The sequence below is a fragment of the Lutra lutra genome, chromosome 10 (genome assembly GCF_902655055.1).
Source record: "Lutra lutra chromosome 10, mLutLut1.2, whole genome shotgun sequence".
NCBI classification, from domain to species: domain Eukaryota; kingdom Metazoa; phylum Chordata; class Mammalia; order Carnivora; family Mustelidae; genus Lutra; species Lutra lutra.
Window position 1 is genome coordinate 1,547,159 of NC_062287.1, and position 20,823 is coordinate 1,567,981.

The 20,823-nt window shown below is 46.2% G+C and overlaps 1 protein-coding gene across 3 annotated transcripts in view; it reads left to right on the top strand.

Annotated features, from left to right (window-relative positions):
• Window positions 1-10,703, top strand: part of DYNC2H1 (dynein cytoplasmic 2 heavy chain 1) — a 292,883-nt gene extending 282,180 nt beyond the window's left edge. For all 3 annotated transcript variants that reach the window (XM_047692880.1, XM_047692881.1, XM_047692882.1), the window contains one exon: window positions 10,138-10,703. In XM_047692880.1, coding sequence (XP_047548836.1) covers window positions 10,138-10,296 — 159 coding nt within the window. In that variant the 3' untranslated portion in view covers window positions 10,297-10,703. The remainder of the gene's footprint in view (window positions 1-10,137) is intronic.
• Window positions 10,704-20,823: the final 10,120 nt, after the last annotated feature.

Consider the following 20,823-nt stretch of genomic DNA (forward strand, 5'->3'; position numbering starts at 1 on the left):
AACAATCCATTAAAGGGATCATTCACCACAATCGAGTGGGATTTAACTCAGGAATGCAAGGGTTCCACATTCCCACATCAATCAGTGGGATAGATCACATTAACAAAATGAAAGATATGAACCGAGCGCCTGGGTGGCTCAGTGGGTTAAAGCCTCTGCCTTCGGCTCAGGTCATGATCCCAGGGTCCTGGGATCGAGCCCCGCTTCGGGCTCTCTGCTCAGCAGGGAACGTGGTTCCTCCTCTCTCTCTGCCTTCCTCTCTGCCTACTTGTGATCTCTGTCTGTCAAATAAATAAATAAAATATTTTTAAAAGAAAAAGATATGAACCATAAGATCATCTGAACAGATGCAAAAAAAATCATTTGATAAAAAGTAAACATCCATTCACAATGAAAACACTCAATAGTATGTTTTCAAGGAACACACCTCAACATAATGAAGGCCATAAATGATAAACCCACAGCTAACATCATACTCGATGGTGGGAACAAGACAAGTCCACTCTTGCCACTTGCATACAGCATGGGAAGTCTTAGCCACAGTGATCAGACAAGAAATAAAAGGCATCCGAAATTGGTAAAGAAGTAAAACTAACTATTGGCAAATGACATGATACTATATGTACAAAATCCTAAAACTCCACCAAAAAAATAATTAGAAGTAATAAATGGATGCAGTAAAGTTGCAGGATACAAAATTAGTATACAGAAAGTTGTTGCATTTCTGTGGACTAATGACTAAGTAGCAGAGAAGAAAACAGTCCCATTTACTACTGCACCAAAATGTATAAAATACATAGGAAGAAATGCGCCAGAGGAGGTTAAAGACTTGTCGTCTAAAAACTGTAAAGCACTGAAGAAAGAAATTAAAAACACAAACATAATAATAATGTACCATGCTTCTGGATTGAAAGCTTGGATATTGTTAAGGTGTCCATAGTATCCCCAAACAATGCAGATTCAATAAAATTCTTACCAAAATACCCCTCATATTTTTCCATAGAACCAAAAATTAAGGCAGAGGATGTGAATAGAAATGTCTTTGAAGAAGACATGCAGATGACCAACAGACACATGGAAAGATGCTCAACGTGACAAATCAGGGAAATACAGATCTAAAGCTTAATGAGAGATGACCTCACAACCATCAGAATTGCTGGAATCAAAGAGAAGACAACAAGTGTTGGCGAGGATGCAGAGAAAGGGGAAGCCTCTTACACCGTTGGTGGGAATGCAAGCTGGGGCAGCCACTCTGGAGAACACTGTAGAGCTCCCTCGTAAACCAATAATTCCCCTACTGGATATTTTCCCAAAGAAAATGAAAACAGGGGCGCCTGGGTGGCTCAGTGGGTTAAGCCGCTGCCTTCGGCTCAGGTCATGATCCCAGGGTCCTGGGATCGAGCCCCGCGTCGGGCTCTCTGCTCAGCAGGGAGCCTGCTTCCCTTCCTCTCTCTCTGCCTGCCTCTCTGCCTACCTGTGATCTCTGTCAAATAAATAAAATATTAAAAAAAAAGAAAATGAAAATAATTAGAAAAGATGTGTTTATTGCAACATTACTTAAAATAGCCAAGAAATGTAAGCAATAAGTGTCTATTGATAGATGAGTGGATAAAAAAGAGAAGGTATGTGTGTGCACGTGCACACACACACACACACACACACGCTAGAATATTATACAGCCATAATAAAGGATGAGATCCTACCATTTACAAAAACCTGGATGAACCTTAAGTGTGTTAGACTAAATGAGATAAATCTGACAGAGACAGATCCTAGATAATTTTACTTATTTGTGGCATCTAAAAAACAAATGAAGAAACACACACCAAAAAACCAGTCAATATAGAGAACAAATTGATTGTTGCTAGCAGACAGGGGAGCAGGGAGATGGGTAAAATATATAAATGGGGATTGAGAGGCACAAAATTCCAGTTATAAAAGAAAAGTCATGGAGATGAAAAGTGCAGCCTAGGGAATACTGTCAGTAATACTGTAATAATGAAGGCTGGTAACAGTGACCACTCGTACGCCGAGCACGGAATGACATGTAGGACTGTGAAACCACTAGATTGTGCGCTTGAAACTGACATGACATAATAAAAATTATTTTAATTGTTAAATTTGAAAGAAAATGTTTTAGAAATGTAGAGCAACTGCTCTGGAAGGTCCTGTAGAACAGCAAACAATGATTTCGGAAATCCTAAAATCCTGTTACTGAGCAGGGACGGTTGAGTTGGAGAAGGAGAAACTTCTGCCTCATTTCTGCGTAGCTCTAAAAGTTATCTTCAAATTGTCTAATTAAGTGAAACAGTAGTAACTTTCTAACACACGTAATTTATGTTTGCTGCAGTGTGATGGGATGACCCAATTATCGTGGGATCACCCACGACCCCGGTAACAACAGAGAGTCTGTTAATGACAGAGAAGCAAAGCCTTGTGTCCGCTTACCTCCTTTATTAGATATTCCTCCCCACTTCCCACAGCTCGGGATTCTCAGTAGTGAGCTCTGGTGGGGTTTTCTTCCTGAGCTAACAGATGATTTTCCTGTGCTGAGGCTTCCTGAAGCTGAAAAGGGGGACAGAAAAATCAGGTAAAGACCGATGCTGCCATCTCCCTTGTGGTGGACACAGACACGGTCCTGCAGCAGGCATCTAGTTGGCTTGTTTTTTCAGATTTTATTTATTTGAGAGAGAGAGAGTGTGAGAGGGAGAGAGAATGAGCGGGGGGAGCAGCAGAGGGAGAGGGAGAAGCAGACTCCCTCCCCGCTGAGCAGGGAGCCCGATGCACGATCCCAGGATCCTGGGATCATGACCTGAGCCAAAAGCAGCGGCATAACCGACTGAGCCACCCGGGTTCCCCAGGAGCTAGTTTTGGCAAAGTGGTGACTTAAGAGTATTGATACAAGCATCAGTCTTACCTGTTAAATATGAAGACCTGCATGAAAGTGTGTGATCCTGTTCAGGGTGGTCTTTAATACACACATTCGTTAAAACGAGTATTTCACTGAGATTGTTTTTGTGTTCTCCAAAATACACTCTTCCATGCCTAACAAGGGAATTATTTTTAATATTGATTTGCAATAATAGCGAATAAAAGAGCAAAAATATTGTATTTTAAAGAAAATATTTGGGAGGAGGAAGCAAGATGGTGGAGGAGTAGGAAACAAATAACATCAGATCCCTGGAGTTCAGCTACATAGTTATCAAACCATCCCAAACACCTACAAAGTCAACAGGAAATAGTAGAGAAGAAGAGCAACAATTCTAGGAACAGAAAATTGACCACTTTCTGGAAGGTGGGATGTGCAGAGAAGGGAATCCGAAGTGACGGGAAGATAGACCGTGGGGAGAGGGGCCAGCTCCCAGCAAGTGGTGGAGCAGCGGAGCACAAAACCGGAACTTTTAGAGTCTGCTCCACGAAGGGATGGCGCTCCAGAGGCCAAGCAGGGGTGAGCCCTCACGGGTACAGCATCGTCTCAGGACCCAACCCGCAGGGTCACAGAAAGATCAGGGGTGTCTGAGTGCAGCAGAGCTGCCAGGTATCAGACCTGGGAAGCTGCTGCAGAGACGGAGCCAAGGAGGGGCTCTCAGCTCAGGGTTACCTTAAACTGAGGCACAGCTGGGCCTCTACTCTTCGAGCAGGGACCCCACAAGTGGAAGATCCAGGAGACTCACCTTCCTTCTCCGGGACAAGTGGCACGGAAGCACGGCAGGATATGCAGGCTCCAAACGGGGATGTGCACTGGAGACAGAAATGCTTGGTCACAGGCTGGGTGAGCACAGAGCATGGCCAGAGACCAGGGAGACGGGAGGGACTGACTATTTCTCTGAGGGCGCACTGAGGAGTGGGGCTCAAGGTCTCTGCTCCTCTGGCCAGAGCCTGGGCGGCCGCCATCTTCAATCCTGTCTTCCATAGCGGTAGGGAGAGCGATCAGGGAACAAAAGCTGCGGAGCGCGAACCTGCGCAAATCACTTAGCCCGGCCCCTGGCAAGGGCAGTGCAATTCTGCCTCGGACAAAGACATGTGAGAATCACGGCAACAGGCCCCTCCCACTGAAGATCAGCAAGAACATCCAGCCAAGACCAAGTTCACCGATCAAGGAGAACAGCAGAACTCCAGAGGAGGGGAAAGCAACACACAGAATTTATGGCTTTCCCCCCATGATCCTTTAGTCCTGAAAAATTAATTTTTTTTTAATTTTATTTTTTTCTTATTCTTTTTAACTTTTCCAGTTCCCACTTTTAACATTTTTAACTATTTTATCTTATTGATACCTTTTTTAAAAAATCTTTAATTTTTCATTGTTATAGTCATATTTTATCCCTTCATTGTATTTAACATTACTTTTGGTATACATACAGGGTTTTTTTCTTTAAAATTTTGGAATATAATTTTTTCTAATCAAGATATACCCTAAATCTAGCTCCAGCCTGATTACATTCTTTTTTTTCTTTTTCCAACCAACTTCTCTTATTAGTTCCTCTTTTAGAATCTTTTTAAATTTTTATCTTTATGATCATATGCCATCCCTTCATCGTGTTTACCCTTATGTTTGTAAATATGTAAGTTTTTCTTTCCTTAAAATTTTGGGAGGTAGTTTCTTCTGGGAGACCAGAATACACCCAAAATGAAGTGGGTGGTTCTGTTCTATTCACCAGTCTAATATATTTTTTTTATTTTTTATTTTTGTTATTTTCCCTCCTTTCTTCTCCCCCTGGTTTCGGGTCTCTTCTGATTTGGTTAGCCTGTATTTTTCTGGGGTCTTTGCCTCCCTTTTAAGTATTTTACTGTCTCATTCATATATTTTTAGCTGGGTAAAATGACAAGGTGGAAAAACTCACCACAAAAATAAATAAATAAATAAATAAATAAATAAATAAATAAATAAATAATAAAAAGAGCAAGAGGCAGTACCAACTGCCAGGGACCTAATCAATACAGACATTGGTAATATGTCAGAACTAGAGTTCAGAATGACGATTATCAAGGTGCTTGCTGGGTTCAAAAAAGGCATGGAAGATACCAGAGAAATCCTCTCTGGAGAAATAAAATCCCTTTCTGGAGAAATAAGAGAACCAAAATCTTACCAAGCTGAAATTAAAAAAAACTATTACTGAGGTGCAATAAAAAATGGAGGCTCTTACTGCTAGGATAAATGAGGCAGAAGAGAGAATTAGTGATATAGAAGACCAAATGACAGAGAATAAAGAAGCTGAGCAAAAGAGAGACAAACAACTACTGGACCACAAGGGGAGAATTAGATAAGTGATACTGTAAGATGAAACAACCTTAGAATAATTGGGATTCCAGAAGGAGAAGAAAGACAGAGAGGGACAAAAGGTATATTGGAGCAAATTATAGTTGAGAATTTCCCTAATATGGCAAAGGGAACAAGCATCAAAATCCAGGAGGCACAGAGAACTCCCCTCAGAATCATTAAAAATAGGTCCACAGCCCGTCATCTAATAGTAAAACTTACAAGTCTTAGTGACAAAGAGAAAATCCTGAAAGCAGCCCGGGAAAAGAAGTCTGTAACATACAATGGTAAAAATATTAGATTGGCAGCTGACTTATCCACAGAGACCTGGCAGGCCAGAAAGAGCTGGCATGATATATTCAGAGCACTAAACGAGAAAAACATGCAGCCAAGAATACTATATCCAGCTAGGCTATCATTGAAAATAGAGATAAAAAGCTTCCAGGACAAACAAAAATTAAAAGAATCTGCAAACACCAAACCAGCCCTTATAGGAAATATCGAAAGGGGTCCTCTAAGCAAAGAGAGAGCCTAAAAGTAGTAGATCAGAAAGGAACAGAGACAATATACAGTAACAGTCACCTTACAGGCAATACAGTGGCACTAAATTCATATCTTTTACTAGTTACCCTGTATGTAAATGGGCTAACTGCCCCAATCAAAAGACATAGGGTATCAGACTGGATAGAGAAACAAGACCCATCAATATGCTATCTACAAGAAACTTCATTTTAGACCCAAAGACACCATCAGAGTTAAAGTGAGGGGGTAGAAAACAATTTACCATGCTAATGGACATCAAAAGAAAGGTGGGGTTCAATTAGATTTTAAGATCAAATTAGATTTTAGATCAATTAGATTTTAAGCCAAAGACTATAATAAGAGATGAAGAAGGACACTATATCATTCTCAAAGGGTCTAACAAGAAGATCTAACAATTTTAAATATCTATGCCCCTAACATGGGAGCAGCCAACTATATAAACCAATGAATAACAAATCAAAGAAACACATCAACAATAATACAACAATAGTAGGGTACTTTTACACCCCCTCACTGATATGGGCAGATCATCTAAGCTAAAGATTAACAAGGAAATAAAGGCCTTAAATGACACACTGGACCAGATGGACATCACAGATATATTCAGAACATTCCATCCCAAAGCAACAGAATACACATTCTTCTCTAGTGCACATGGAACATTCTCCAGAATAGATCACATCCTGGGTCACAAATCAGGTCTAAACCAGTACCAAAAGATTGAGATCATTCTCTGCATATATTCAGACCACAATGCTCTGAAACTAGAACTCAGTCACAAGAGGGAAGTTGGAAAGAACTCATACATGGAGGCTAAAGAGCATCCTACCAAAGAATGAATAGGTCAACCAAGAAATTAAAGAAGAACTGAAAAAATTCATGGAAAGAAATGAAAATGAAAACACAACTGTTCAAAATCTGCAGGGCACAATAAAGGCAGTTGTGAGAGGAAAGTATATAGCAATAGAAGCCTTTCTCAAGAAATTTGAAAGGTCTTAAGTATACAACCTAACCCTACACCTAAAGGAGCTGGAGAAGGAACAACAGAGAAAGCCTAAACCCAGGAGGAGAAGAGAAATCGTAATGATAAGAGCAGAAATCAATGAAATAGAAATCAAAAGAACAGCAGAAAAAAATCAATGAAACTAGGAGCTGGTTTTTTGAAAGAATGAATAAGATTGATAAACCCCTGGCCAGACTTACCAAAAGAAAAGAGAAAGGACCCAAATAAATAAAATCATGAATGAAAGAGGAGAGATCACAACCAACACCAAAGAAATACAAGCAATTATAAGAACATATGAGCAACTATATGCCAGCAAATTTGACAATCTGGAAGAAATGGATGAATTCTCAGAGACATATAAACTACCACAACTGAACCAGGAAGAAATAGATAACCTGAACAGACCCATAACCAGTAAGGAGATTGAAGCAATCATCAAAAATCTCCCAACAAACAAGAGCCCAGGGACAGATGGCTTCCCAGGGGAATTCTACCAAACATTTAAAGAAGTCTTAATTCCTATTCTTCTGAAACCGTTCCAAAAAATAGAAATGGAAGGAAACCTTCCAAACTCATTTTATGAAGCCAGCATTATCCCGATCCCAAAACCAGACAAAGACCCCACCAAAAAGGAGAGTTACAGACCAATATTCTTGATGAACATGGATGGAAAAATTCTCACAAAAACACTAGCCATTAGGATCCACAATACATTAAAAAGATTATTCACCACGATCAAGTGGGATTTATTTCTGGGCTGCATGGTTGGTTCAACATCCGCAAATCAACCACTGTGATATACATTAATAAAAGAAAGAACAAGAGCCACATGATACTCTCAGTAGATGCTGCAATAGCATTTGACAAAGTACAGCATCCTCTTCACAGTGTAGGGACAAAGGGTACATACCTCAATATCATCAAAGCCATCTATGAAAAACTCACAGTGAATATCATTCTCAATGGAGAAAAATTGAGAGCTTTTCCCCTAAGGTCAGGAACACAGCAGGGATGTCCGCTATCACCACTACTGTTCAACATAGGACTAGAAGTCCTAGCCTTGGCAGCCAGACAACAAAAGAAATAAAAGGTATCCAAATCGGCAAAGAAGAAGTCAAACTCTTTGTCAATGATATGATACTTTATGTGGAAAACCCAAGACTCCACTCCAAAACTGCTAGAACTCATACAGGAATTCAGTAAAGTGTCAGAGTATTAAATCAGTGCTCAGAAACCAGTTGCATTTCTGTATACCAACAGCAAGACAAAAGAAAGAGAAATTAAGGAATCGATCCCATTTATAATTGCGCCCCAAACCATAAGATACCTAGGAGTAAATCTAGCCAAAGAGGCAAAGAACCTGTACTCAGAAAACTACAAAGTACTCATGAAAGAAATTGAGGAAGACACAAAGAAATGGAAAAATGTTCCACGCTCCTGGATTGGAAGAACAAATATTGTGAAAATGTCTATGCTACCTAAATCAATCTACTCGCTTAACACAATCCCTATCAAAATACCATCAAATTTTTTTTTCAAAGAAATGGAACAAATAATCTTAAAATATATATGGAACCAGAGAAAAGACCCCAAATAGCAAGGAATGTTGAAAAAGGAAGCCGAAGTTGATGACATCACAATTCCAGACTTCAAGCTCTATTACAAAGCTGTAATCATCAGGAGAGTACGGTACTGGCACAAAAACAGACACGTAGGTCAATGGAACAGAATAGAGAGCCCAGGAATGGACCCTCAACTCTATGGTCAACTCATCTTCGACAAAGCAGGAAAGAATGTCCAGTGGAAAAAAGTCTCTTCAACAAATGGTGTTGGGAAAATTGGACAGCCACATGCAGAAGAACGAAACTGGACCATTTCCTTATACCACACACAAAAATAGATTCAAAATGGACGAAACACCTCAGTGTGAGACAGGAAACCATCAAAATCCTTGAGAACAGAAGCAGCAACCTCTTCAACCTCAGCTGCAGCAACTTCTTCCTAGTAACATTGCCAAAGGCAAGAGAAGCAAGGGCAAAAATGAACTATTAGGACTTCATCAAGATCAGAAGGTTTTGCACAGCAAAGGAAACTGTCAACAAAACCAAAAGACAACTGACCAAATGGGAGAAGATATTCACAAATGACATATTAGATAAAGGACTAGTATCCAAAATCTATAACAAACTTATCAAACTCAACACCCAATCAAGAAATGGACAGAGGACACGAACAGACATTTCTGCAAAGAAGACATCCAGATGGCCAACAGACACATGAAAAAGTGCTCCACATCACTCGGCATCAGGGAAATACAAATCAAAACCACAATGAGCTCCCACCTCACACCAGTCAGAATGGCTAAAATTAAGTCAGGAAATGACAGGTGTTGGCAAAGATGCGGAGAAAGGGGAACCCTTCTATATTGTTGGTGGGAACGCCAGCTGGTGCAGCCACTCTGGGAAACAGCATGGAGGTTCCTCAAAAAGTTGAAAATAGAGCTTCCCTATGACCCAGCAATCACCCTACTGGGTATTTACCCTAAAGACACAAATGTAGTGATCTGAAGGGGCACGTGCACCCGAATGTTTATAGCAGCAATGTCCACAATAGCCAAACTATGGAAAGGACCTAGATGTCCATCAACAGATGAATGGATAAAGAAAATGTGGTATATATACACAATGGAATACTATGCAGCCATCAACAGATATGAAATCTTGCCATTTGCAACAACGTGGATGGAACTAGAGGGTATCATGCTGAGCAAAATAAGTCAATCGGAGAAAGACAATGGTCATATGATCTCTCTGATATGAGGAATTTGAGAGGCAGCGTGGGGGGTTGTGTGGTCAAGGAAGGAAAAAATGAAACAAGGTGGGATCAGGAGGGAGAAAAACCGTAAGAGACTCTTAGTCTCACAAAACAGAGAGTTGCTGGGGGGTTGGGGGAGGAATAGGGTGGTTGGGTGATGGACATTGGGGAGGGTATGTGCTATGGTGAGTGCTGTGAAATGTGTAAGACTAATGATTCACAGACCTGTACCCCTGGGGCAAATAATACATTATATGTTAATAAACATAATTTAAAAATAAATCGAGAAAAAATATTTAGAGAGGAAGGGTTTGGATGTGTAGGATGGTCTTCACCATGCTCCCGATTCAAGTTTCAGGGACCATGAATGCTGCACAGCTGGCTGGCAGTTGACTCATCGCAGCTGGACTGTGGGATTAACTCGTTAGTCCTTATTTAAAACATTTCAGAATTAACTACTCAGTCTTACCATTGAGGAGTGTTGAGTTCATCATTGGCTGTCTGTCTGTCTCTGCAGGGCGCATATGGGCCGTACTCCCCCGACGAGTGCATCTCTCTGCCCGTGTACACGAGCGCTGAGAGGGACCGCGTCGTAGCCAACATCGACGTCCCGTGTGGTGGCAACCAAGACCAGTGGATTCAGTGTGGAGTGGCTTTGTTTCTGAAAAATCAGTAGAGTCTTAGGATAATAAAAGCTGTTTCAGCAAAAAGAAACATTTGCTACTTCATCTTTAAATCAACACGTGGTCAGTCAACATTTAAACTGTTAGTTCAAAAACTGTCCCCTGGTCGCCCACTATGTGTTACTGATCTCACTGGGTTTTTATTTTCATGGGTCATGACAGCACGTGCAACTTTAAAACTAGTAATTCATAGGGTCCATGCTAAAATGCTGAATTCCCTTGAGAACATTAAATATTTTTGTGAGGCAAGTTCATGTTTCCAGTGGCTCAAAGAATTTAATGTTGTAGGTACGAGATTGAAAATATATCTAAGGAATCAGTAATTAATTTTTGTGGCTATTTTTGGTATTGTAACTTTATATCAATTAATAAAATATAAGACCATTAATTTTTTCAGTCATATATGGGTTTAGATTTGTGTTCTTTTTAAACACTTAAAAATATATTCTATTTTGGTTAAAATATACAGCATCACCAAGTCATCCAAAAGACATGGGGAATAACAGCATAGAAACCAGGGTAAGAATTTTACAGATGGAATCATTAAACAATGAGGGGTTATCATTTCTCATGTAGCTGATTTTTTTTTACCATCTGTTTCCATGAAACAGTGAAATTCTACAATGGCTGGAAGCTTAAATAAATATATGTTGTGGTTTTGCAGTTTCTGAGTGATTGGAATTGGGTTCAGAAATCTTAACTACTTGCTGTCATATTACCATTTGCACGGGTCTAATCAGGAGACCAAAAACCCAACCAGACCACCACACTGATTTAAGTGGGGAAGTTCGACAGGAAGGGTAAGCTAGGCTAAAAGAAAGGGTGAGAGAGCCCCCATGAGATATGCCGGGGCTGAGGGAGTCCCCGCAGCGGGTTGTGCCAAGCGGGGAGCCTCCCGAAGCCTGGAGTTCGGGTCTCACCGGGCAAGGTCTGTGTGCAGACGGCTGGCGAACTGAGAATTTTCCCGAGTCTCTGCAGTTCTGGGCAAGCCCAGGCCATGGAGAAAGGAGGAGCTGCAGAGCGTGCAGGGGACACGGCCCGTCGGCCACACTCTCCCCTTCTCTGCATCTGTCCGGCTGCCTAGCCACGGGCGCCACCCTCTGGGGCCCTGTGTTTGCAGCCACAGGGACAGAGACAAACATGGAAAACGTGGGACTCTGGTCTTTCAGTCCACACCTGCTGCTTTCTTCGCACAGAACACCGGCCATTAGAAATGAACATCATTTTAAGTGAACCTAAAAAATGAGGTGTCAGAGCTAGAATTCCACATTCTGAGGGAATTCCCTTCGGAGCTCCCTCATTCGCAAGCTTTCTAGTCTATTTGCTGGGTGTGTTGTCATCAAAGTTAATTCCCTCAACTTCTTATAACCTCAACGAAGAGTTCATTGAGATTTGTCTATAATTTGCATTTGATTCGATTATTTCAGATCAAAGCAAAAATGGCATGATGTCTTGGCAGAAGCCACCATCACACAGGCACGTAACTCCCAGTGGGAGCTCTAGGATGGCGGGCGCAGAGGTGAGGGACAGCGTAGGGTTTCTGTGACTCCAGCCGACTTGCAGGCCGGTGTGGGACCACATGGTGGCCGGAGTCTACTCCCGGGAGGTAGGACCCTGGGCTCCCAGTCTCCACCGGCCCCTCCCCTTTACCCAGACAACTGAGCCCGAGCGTTGGTTTTGTGTCTGAAATGCGGACCGTTGTACGCACTGTACAGTGAGTCACAGAAGATACGTCATAAGCAAGAGCAAACTCACACTCAAGGTACTGGTCGTGACTTAAAGGCTCAATCATAAGTCAGAGCTTTACATAAAACATTAATTCACTATCTAGAAATAAAAATTAAGCTGGGAATACTACTACTACCATTACTACTACTACCACCACTACTACTATTACTACTACTACTACTTCCCAGTTTTACATTACCTGCTGTGCCTGTGACTGTGTTTCTGGTGCTAAAGGTCCATTGTCTTCAGAAGACGAACCACAGCTTCACCGAACGGCTGTCTGCTGTCAAATTCTGTTCAAAAACCACAGACAGTACGTGCTGAGCACATGACCGCAGTGAGAGTAACTCCAAGTGACGGACGGACAGGTGTCCTATTCATATGACGTCCGTGTCCCCAAGGAGATCCGCAAGCCCCTGTTCAGGTGGCCTGCTGGAAACTCTCCAGTCGGAAGCCGTCTCGGGTCTCCCTGCGCTAAGGAAGGGGCTGCAGAGCAGGGGGGAGTCCTTCGCGGTTGCGATCCCGGAAGTGAGGACACTGAGAGCAGGTGTGTGGGTCCGTGCCGCACCCCCACACGAACCTGCCGCAACAGACCTTCCGGCGAGAAGATACGATGACCCGACAGTGCCCGTCAAAATCCTTGTGAGCTTCTGTATTTTCATTGACAAGGTAGCTCTACAAGGAAAGGGGCAGATACTGAGCGGGTGGGGACACTTTCCCTGGGGCACGAGTGTAGGAACAAAAGTGCTGCGCCTCATAGCACCTCCCATGGGGTTGGAGACGTTGGCGGTAAGAGGCTTTCTCCTTGTCCTGCGGCCTCCTGGGTGCTTAGCCCTGATCTGCTGGCCTGAGATGCAGGACAGAGGGTTGGGATTTGCATTTCAAATCACAATTCATTTACAAATAAGCTATGAGTAAGGTTAAAGGACTTTTCTTACCTTTCCTGTCCATTTGTGACTTTTCTTCCATGAAATGCTGTTTTTGTCTTTTGCTCAATTGTTTCCACTCGGTTGTCTTTTCTTAGATTTTGCCAAATCAAACTTTGTTACTTGAATGCAGATTTTTCCCAGACTTTCCTCTGGTTTTCCCAGAGCAAGGTTATTAAAAAGACATCTCTTTTCCTTTAAAGTTTTACCTTTTGTCAGTGGAAGGACCACAGATAGTAACCTTAAGTTAGATAAAGCTATGTGCAAATCCAAAATTTCTTTATCTGTTAGTCACATGGTCCTAAGAAAATCAAAGAATCCAAGAGTCCGCTTGTTTCTATGAAAGGAGACCTCACACCTCTTAGACAAAGTGGGCTCCAAGCGCAATTTCAACCGCTGGGCAGGAGCCCCGTGCGGACTCATGGGGAGGTGCTTGCGGACGGGCTCTGGGGGCACCGCTGCTGCAGGTGCTCGAGCAAAAACCACAGGCAGAGTCAAGCGAAGTGTCCCGTCTAGCGGGGACGGGGAGCTAAGAGGCTGCACATGATCCTAAATTCGCCAAGAGGCTTGGCTCCCAATTCCAGGCGCACTGAGAATCAATCCCCTGGTTCCCAGACCACCGGCCACAGCGCGGAGTCGCTTGTGGACTTAGGGGTCTGCAGATGCTTTGTTAAGTACAATATTTGTCAGTTCAAAGGCCTTTCTGTTACAGAAAGAACACACGTCTGTGTATGGAAGGAGTCCGTCAGTTCCCAGCACTCTCCATCGGCAGAAAGCTCACGCCGCCTTAGAGTTCCAGTTCAGACGCCGTTAGAGTTGTTGAAAATACATGTCACTATGGAAGCAAAAGGAATGAGAAGTCCAGTCCGGGTCAGGAGCCGGACTGCAGGTTTTGTGAGCAGTCATGTATACAACTTCCATTCATGATCAAGGACTTCTCGTGTGCAAGTCCAACGTTGAAGTTCACGACATAGTGACGATAATGAAAGTTCTCACGACAGGATGGTGAGAGGAACTTTCTCGAGGCTGATAGTCTTGGCTTTTTCTGAAAGCTGCTGGCCTTAGGGTGCTTGCCTGGGAACCAAGGGGACAAAGAAGGTTACAAGCTACAGCCAGGAGCAGAACAGGGACAGGAAAGCCTGGCAGGCTAGGTGATGGCCATAGCCCCCGCACCCCAAATTCACGTCACTCCTTTTATCCCTCACCCAAAGCTTCCTTTCACATCCTCTTCCCCATCACATCACATCACACCCCTTTTCTGGGTGAAGCCGGGCTATACGTGCCTGCCTGGAATTGCACGGCCTGAGCCAAATGTAGGGGTGTAGGAAAGAAGGGGGAGGGATGGGCCCCCTTTCTAGGAACAAACAGGTCCCGTGGCAGCCCAGAGGCAGTGTCCCCAAGTGGGGAGGACAGGACATGTGGTTGCATGTGGTGGAAGCAAAGGGATCTCACAGGAGGCTGAGGAGAATGGCTGCTAAGGACAGATGTGTCCACAATGGACCCTTCTCAGAGCCTCAAGGATTCATTTTCAAGGTCACGTCATCACGATAACTAAGGAAGGGTCACATGTGCACAACGCTTCATCATTCGCGAAGTGATTACATGGGCACCGTCGCAAGCACCGTGCAAGGACCACAGGACAGGACTCGGATGGGGCACGATGCGGACTATCGGGAGGCCAAGCGGCTCATCCATTCAGACTCGGGACCCGGAGGCTGCACCCACAAATCTGCTGACAGCGCCCGCCTCCACTGCCCTGCAGGGACCTGTCCCCAGGGCGGCCGGAGCAGGGGCTCCTCCCTCTGCCAGGAACCTCCTTCCTGAGAGCTCTGGCAACGGGTGATCCCCTGGGGCCGTGGGTGGGGGTCTCTGGCAGGAGGCGGCTCAGGTCCCTCCAGGAGAACCCAGGAGTGAAGAGGCAGAAACTCACCGTCTGCCGTGTGGTCCTCAAGCCTGGTCCCCGCGGTGTGCGCACTCAGACACACAGGCACGCCGGCCGCTGGACGGTGAGCCTGGGCACAGACGTGTCCCCAGCCCCCGCCCCTCCACTCTGGCTTCCCTGCCAGATGCTGCTCTGCTCACGGAAGCGTCCCCGCGCCCTCAGCATCGGTGGCACCGACACGCGGGGGGCTTCTCGCCTGAGCCAGAGTCAAGGTCTAAGAAGGGGAAGCTGCGAAAAGAGAACTTGCACCTGAACTGAGCAGCTCTAAGAGGGGGCCTGGCAACTGTATTCTTCAGAAGCCGGACCGTCCTCCGAGAGCGGGAGCCGTTCCAGACGGCGGGGAGCGAAGGGCAGGGAGGGGACGGACCGGGTGGGCGACTCCGCATCCCCGGCAGGAGGGGCGCAGCGCTGGGCACGGCTGCCCGCAGGCATCGCAGCCCATCCGGGAAGCAGGAGCCCCGTTCCCCGCGCCCTTCCCTGCGCCCTTCCCTGCGCTGGTAACTGTGCAGTTTGTGTGAGAAGCCTTTGCTCGGCGGGTGCTGAGTTTTCGCCGAGTAAGGACAGCCGCGACAGCTCATTGTCACACGTCCGGGAAGAAGGACCTGCGCGCACGCAGTACAACAGTAATACCTGAGTCTAGGTCTGGGGTCTCGGGGGCTCCTCGCCATTACCGCAGCTTCTCTGTAAGTTTATTACCAAAGAAAAAATTTAAGAACGTAGCTCCCCAGCTACGTCCCCGCGTGTGACCTCTGCGGTCAGCCTCTAGCAGACGCCCTCGGTGTCCCCACCACGCGGGCTTCCCCTGCCTTACAGCAGCCACTTCGGGTTTCTCCCACGCAAAACCGTGGGGTCCTCTTCCTGCCCCTGAGCTCCTTGCAGTTTGGCCAAGCGCTTTACAAAATACTGCAAAAAGCCAAAAAGAAAGTGAAATAAATAAATTACAATATGAAAGAAAGATCGATTACAAAATGTAGGTCGAGATCCGAAGCACGGACAGGATTTTCTTTCCTCAGAACCACCAGAGAAGCCCACCTCCGAGTCTCCGGTTGGACCCACAGAGCTTGGAAATGCTGCGCAGCCGGAGCAACAGTGAAAAGAATACTGTGAGGGTGTCAACTTCTCTCCAGGAGAGTCGCTGTCCCCCTCCAAAAATCGGTGAGACATTTATTCCAGCAGGAGCTGAAAGGGCAACAATGTCAGTAAAATCAAAATCAGTAATATCTCTACAGTTAATACAATTTCTCAGTTGGCAAGGCAGCCTTCCTAGGTTGTACTCCAGGGACAACCATCTGTGTGTCCTGAGAGCAAACTCCAACTCTCCTCGAATGGAAAACAATGAGCCTCCAGGAAGCCACGTGAGAAGGGAGGAGCGGCTTGGAGGACGAGGAAACGTCGCGCCAGTGTAGACCGCACCCAGCTACAGCCACTCTGGGGCGTAGACAGACGCCGCGGCAAGCGGTCTGCCGGGGAGACTGTAGGAAAGACGAGGCACAGAGGCAGAGGGTCTGTCCACAGGACGGATGGAGGACACAGGCGACGAGGTGGTGGCTCAGCCAAAGGCTGACACAGGGACAAAGTGGCGCGTGGGTTGGGACAGACGACGCTAGAGGAGGTGAGGACAGGCAGCTGGCCTGTAAGAGCCCTCAGAGTCCCCTCCCTGTGCAGTGTTTTCTGACATTCCCCGAGGGGGGTCTCTATATTTCGGGTTGTCCTGCCTGTCCTAGTTCATCACGGTGCTTGTCACGGTCGTGAGTCACAACTTGTGCATCGATCTCTTCATGACCTGCTTCTCCACTAGACTCGGAAGGAGCTCCAAGACGCCCGGGACCCCCCCGTCTCAGGGGCCGCTCTGCCCGCACCCCCGCTGGCTGGAACAGGAGGGAGATAATCAGTGTCTGCTGAGAGGCTCCTTGTGCTTCTGGGCAAGTGAGAATGAATGAGTCAATGCGGGAATGAAGGAGCGAACGACGTGTCCCAGCAGGCGAGAGATCCAAGAAGGAAGGAAAAGGCCTGATGTGTGCATCAGCGTTAATAGTGGGTGGGAATGAGGAGTAAACAGATTGGAAGCCAGCAGAAGAGCTGGAGGTGGGCGATGAGATCATCTCCTTCCTCATCTGAGTACTTTGAGAGAAGTATCCAATGCCTCACCAATGATATTGTGTGTCTCCTTACGAGTGCACAGTGTTAAGTGGAAGTTATGGATTCGAAATCACTGTCCAGGCCAGGATTACTGAATGAAGCTTACGTAGCAGACGGAGTCGGAAACAGACTAACCCTAACGCTGACGCGGATGATATTCCTCGTGATTTGGCTTTCCGTCTTATCGTCATACTCCTGGCGACCTCCTCTCCCTCGATTCTGGGTCCTTTACCGAATCTTATTAAAATTGAGCAAAGAGCTGTGAGCTCAGATCATTGGCCCAAATAAAACCAAGGCAGGAGGTATGAGTCGTTTTCTACCCCGGAAAACAACGTGGTTCCAGAACTAGAGGCCGTGTTCAATGGCTCCAGTGGGGTGGTGGGGGCTGGGGGGGGGGGAGCTGTGTGTGACGAAGCCAGCATGCTCCTTTTGGGAATCCGTGATGAGCCAGGCAGAAAGTAACCATGCCCAACGGCACATCCTGTCCTCCAGGAATTCAGTGGCCAGGAGAAGGGATCTAGGATCAGCCTAGAATCTATTACATGGGTCCACAGCATCTCCTCTGTATTTCCTAAAGTCTATTTAGTTTTCCTTTTTATGTTTTTTATTTAATGTGAATATTTGTGTATTTCACTGGTGAAATGTTACTGTATTTGATTACAAGGTGGTATAAGGCCCACAACAAATTTTATGCAGTGTTTAGTATTTGGACTCTATTACCTTTCTAAAATAAGAACTGTTTGGCCTTAAACTTTTCAGATAAGAAGTAGAATTGTGAACCACACGGTAAGTGACTCACATAGTGTCACAGAAGAGAGTTTACTTAACCCCGTGGTTGGCACGGGGGCGCTGGGGACGAGGAGGAGAGGGCACTGGCGCTCTCTCACTGAGACGCCAGGAGTTAGAACAGGGAGAGGAGCCGGAGGGGGCAGAGGTCCGTTCATGCGGACAGCCCTGCACGGGTTAATCCCAGTGTTAACAGGGTTAATCACAGTGAGGTGAGAGAGAGGCGCTTGGTAACTTCTGATTATCCACTGCTGCCTTCCGCACCATCCCCACATTTAGAGGCTTGAAACAACAGTGGCCCGTCCCTTGGCTCCTGACCATGCAGCTTGGACAGGATGCCTGGGGTGACCCCTCCCCACTCTGTGTGGCATCAGCCTGTGAGGCTCATCTCAAGCTGGGGGGCTCTGTCCCCTGAGGACTCACTGGCAAGCTTAGGAGCAAGATGCTGGCCCCTGAATGGGGGTTCAGTCCTAGACGCCATCGGTGGGGCCGATGCATTGGCCTTGATTCTTCCCTCACAAACCCGTCCAGGGGCTGCGTGAGAGTCCCCCCAGCAGGGCCCGTGGGGTCGGGAGCAAGTGCTTCCAGAGCCAGGAAAGGGGAGCTCCTGTTCTTGGGAGGCCACAGACTGGCCAGCCTCACTTCTACCGCACTCTGTGGGTAGGCATTTAGAGGGACGGGCATAGACCCCCTCTCCGTGGGAGGGAGTTGGAGGAATTCACAGCCTCCGTCCGTCTCCTGGACGCTTAGAAGAGGGAGGAGGAACGGGACTGGCACGGGACCTCCACCCCTCCACAGATCCAGCTCTACCCCCAAGAAAGTGTATTCCTAACGGAAAAAAGCGAAATCAAGTTGGTTGAATTTCTGACCCGTAATCCCCCTCCCTCCATTTCCATCCCACACGGAGAATGGTTGGGGGTGAGGAAAGGGGGAAGAATTGTTTAATCAAGTTTGGGGGAAACAGCTAAAATCCGGATCCCTGACATTCCCTTCCTAGAACCGTGGGCGCTCAGAAGGCTGCTGGGGCGTCGGTGACCCACGCGGGCTCCAGCCCCGTGCACGAGCCGTTGCCCCCACCCCGAATCCCGTGACCTCACGTGGGTCGTTTCAGCCTCGCCGTGGTCAGGGTATTCCTACCAGAGGTCAGCGCACACGAGGGCTTCCCGACCCCCATCCCAGAGACAGGTGACCAGCACGCCGCCGTGTCTACACCGCCTGACCCTGGCCAGGGAGCCCGGGCTCACCTAGTCTTTCTCATGATAGAGACAGTGGGGTTCACCCAAGTCAGTCCGTTTCTAGACTTCATTTATAGCTGTGTTAGACCAATACCAAGGTCACTCCCCAATCAGATTTTCTACAAAGAATAGCACTAAATTTGTTGGCCCCTGTGCATTCCGTGTGTTGGTGTGTGGGGATAGGGTTAAGGAGAGGAAGCAGGGGGTGTCCTGGGTTGTATCTGTGGGGTGTTCTCTGGAAATATCCCATAGCTCAAAAGTGATAAGCTGTTTTCTCCAGCCTGCCACCTCCAAACTGGAATTTGGATGGATGGAGGGATGGAGGGATGAGTCCTTCTGACACTCCCTCCGAAAGCGTGTTCCTCTTGGCCATCAGGGGAGGAACAATGTAAAGAATGGTTTTTCTCACATGTTCTATAAAGCACGTCTCTCAATGGGAAGAATTTTTTTCTTTTTTTGGTTAAAGATTTTATTTGACAGAGATCACAAGTAGGCAGAAAGGTAGAGGGAGAGGGGGGAAGCAGGCCCCCTACTGAGCAGGGAGCCCGATGCACGACTCGATCCCAGGACCCTGAGATCATGACCTGAGCCGAAGGCAGAGGCTTAACCCACTGAGCCACCCAGGCACCCCTCAGGGGGAAGCACTTTCAAAACCATTATCGTTTTGATGTTGACGAGGGCGATTTGGTGGTGGTGGGTTTGTTTTCATTCCCATCTGGACAGGATTGGGGAGTGGAAGCCGGTGAGGACGACGTGGATGGAGCCGGACTTCAGAGAAGGGAGAGACGGCTGTTAGCTGCAGACAACGTGGACCTCAAGTCTACTCTGCGGGGACAGACAGGGCGGGGATGATGAGGAGTTTAAGGCTGGAGCGTGGAGGACAGGAAGGGTGGAGTCCCGTGTTGGGGGCGTCAAGGCCGGGCCCAGAAGGAGGGCACGGCACAGAAGGAGGGGAGAAGTGGGGAAAGGAACAGGCCGGTAGGTTGACTTGCTTTTGACTTAAAGTGCAGAGCCTTCTCCTGCCCCCGGGACAGGGCGTCCGCGGATGGGGAGAGACCCAGTGCCCACCGATTTCAGCCACTTAAATGCGTAATAGAAACATTTAGTTCCTTTGTGCTTGAGTATATCATCATTCCTGGAAACACATTTAATTATTAACATCTCCACTTGTAAGCAGAGAAAACACACTCAAAATCACTTCCTTGTGCACATCCTCTGCCTGAGTGCTAGCGAAAATGGATTACATTTGGAGAGGTTCTCTTTTTATATTTTAATTGAGGATTTTTTTTTCCTGTTCATATCATTGAAAATGAACAGTATGAATCAGGTCGTCTGACTGAGACCCAAGTCGGACATTGTTGCCTGGCCTTGGGGAAGTTGGTGTCAATTCGGGTCTCAGTGAAGCAGAAATTAATATATTTTATAGAAAACGGGTTTTGCTTTAGAAAAATTCAGGAAATCAGTCATCAAAGAAATGACTTTCAAATCTTTGATCTAGAAACTTTCCTGCAACAAATATTAAATAAGTTTTCTTGGGGCAAATAATGAATGTTAAACATTCCCAGCTCTTTCTGGAAACACTGAGCGCATAGAGGGCGTATGAAGTTTCCTGACAAATGCTGCTGTGAATGCATGTTGAGAACATCGGTCTTGGTCCCCTGTCACCTCACGACATTACGGCTGTGGCTTGAGAGCCCACAGAGATTGGTTTTCTCTTTCATAAGCTCTCAGATTCAGATACACAGGATAAAGATGTTGGCAGGA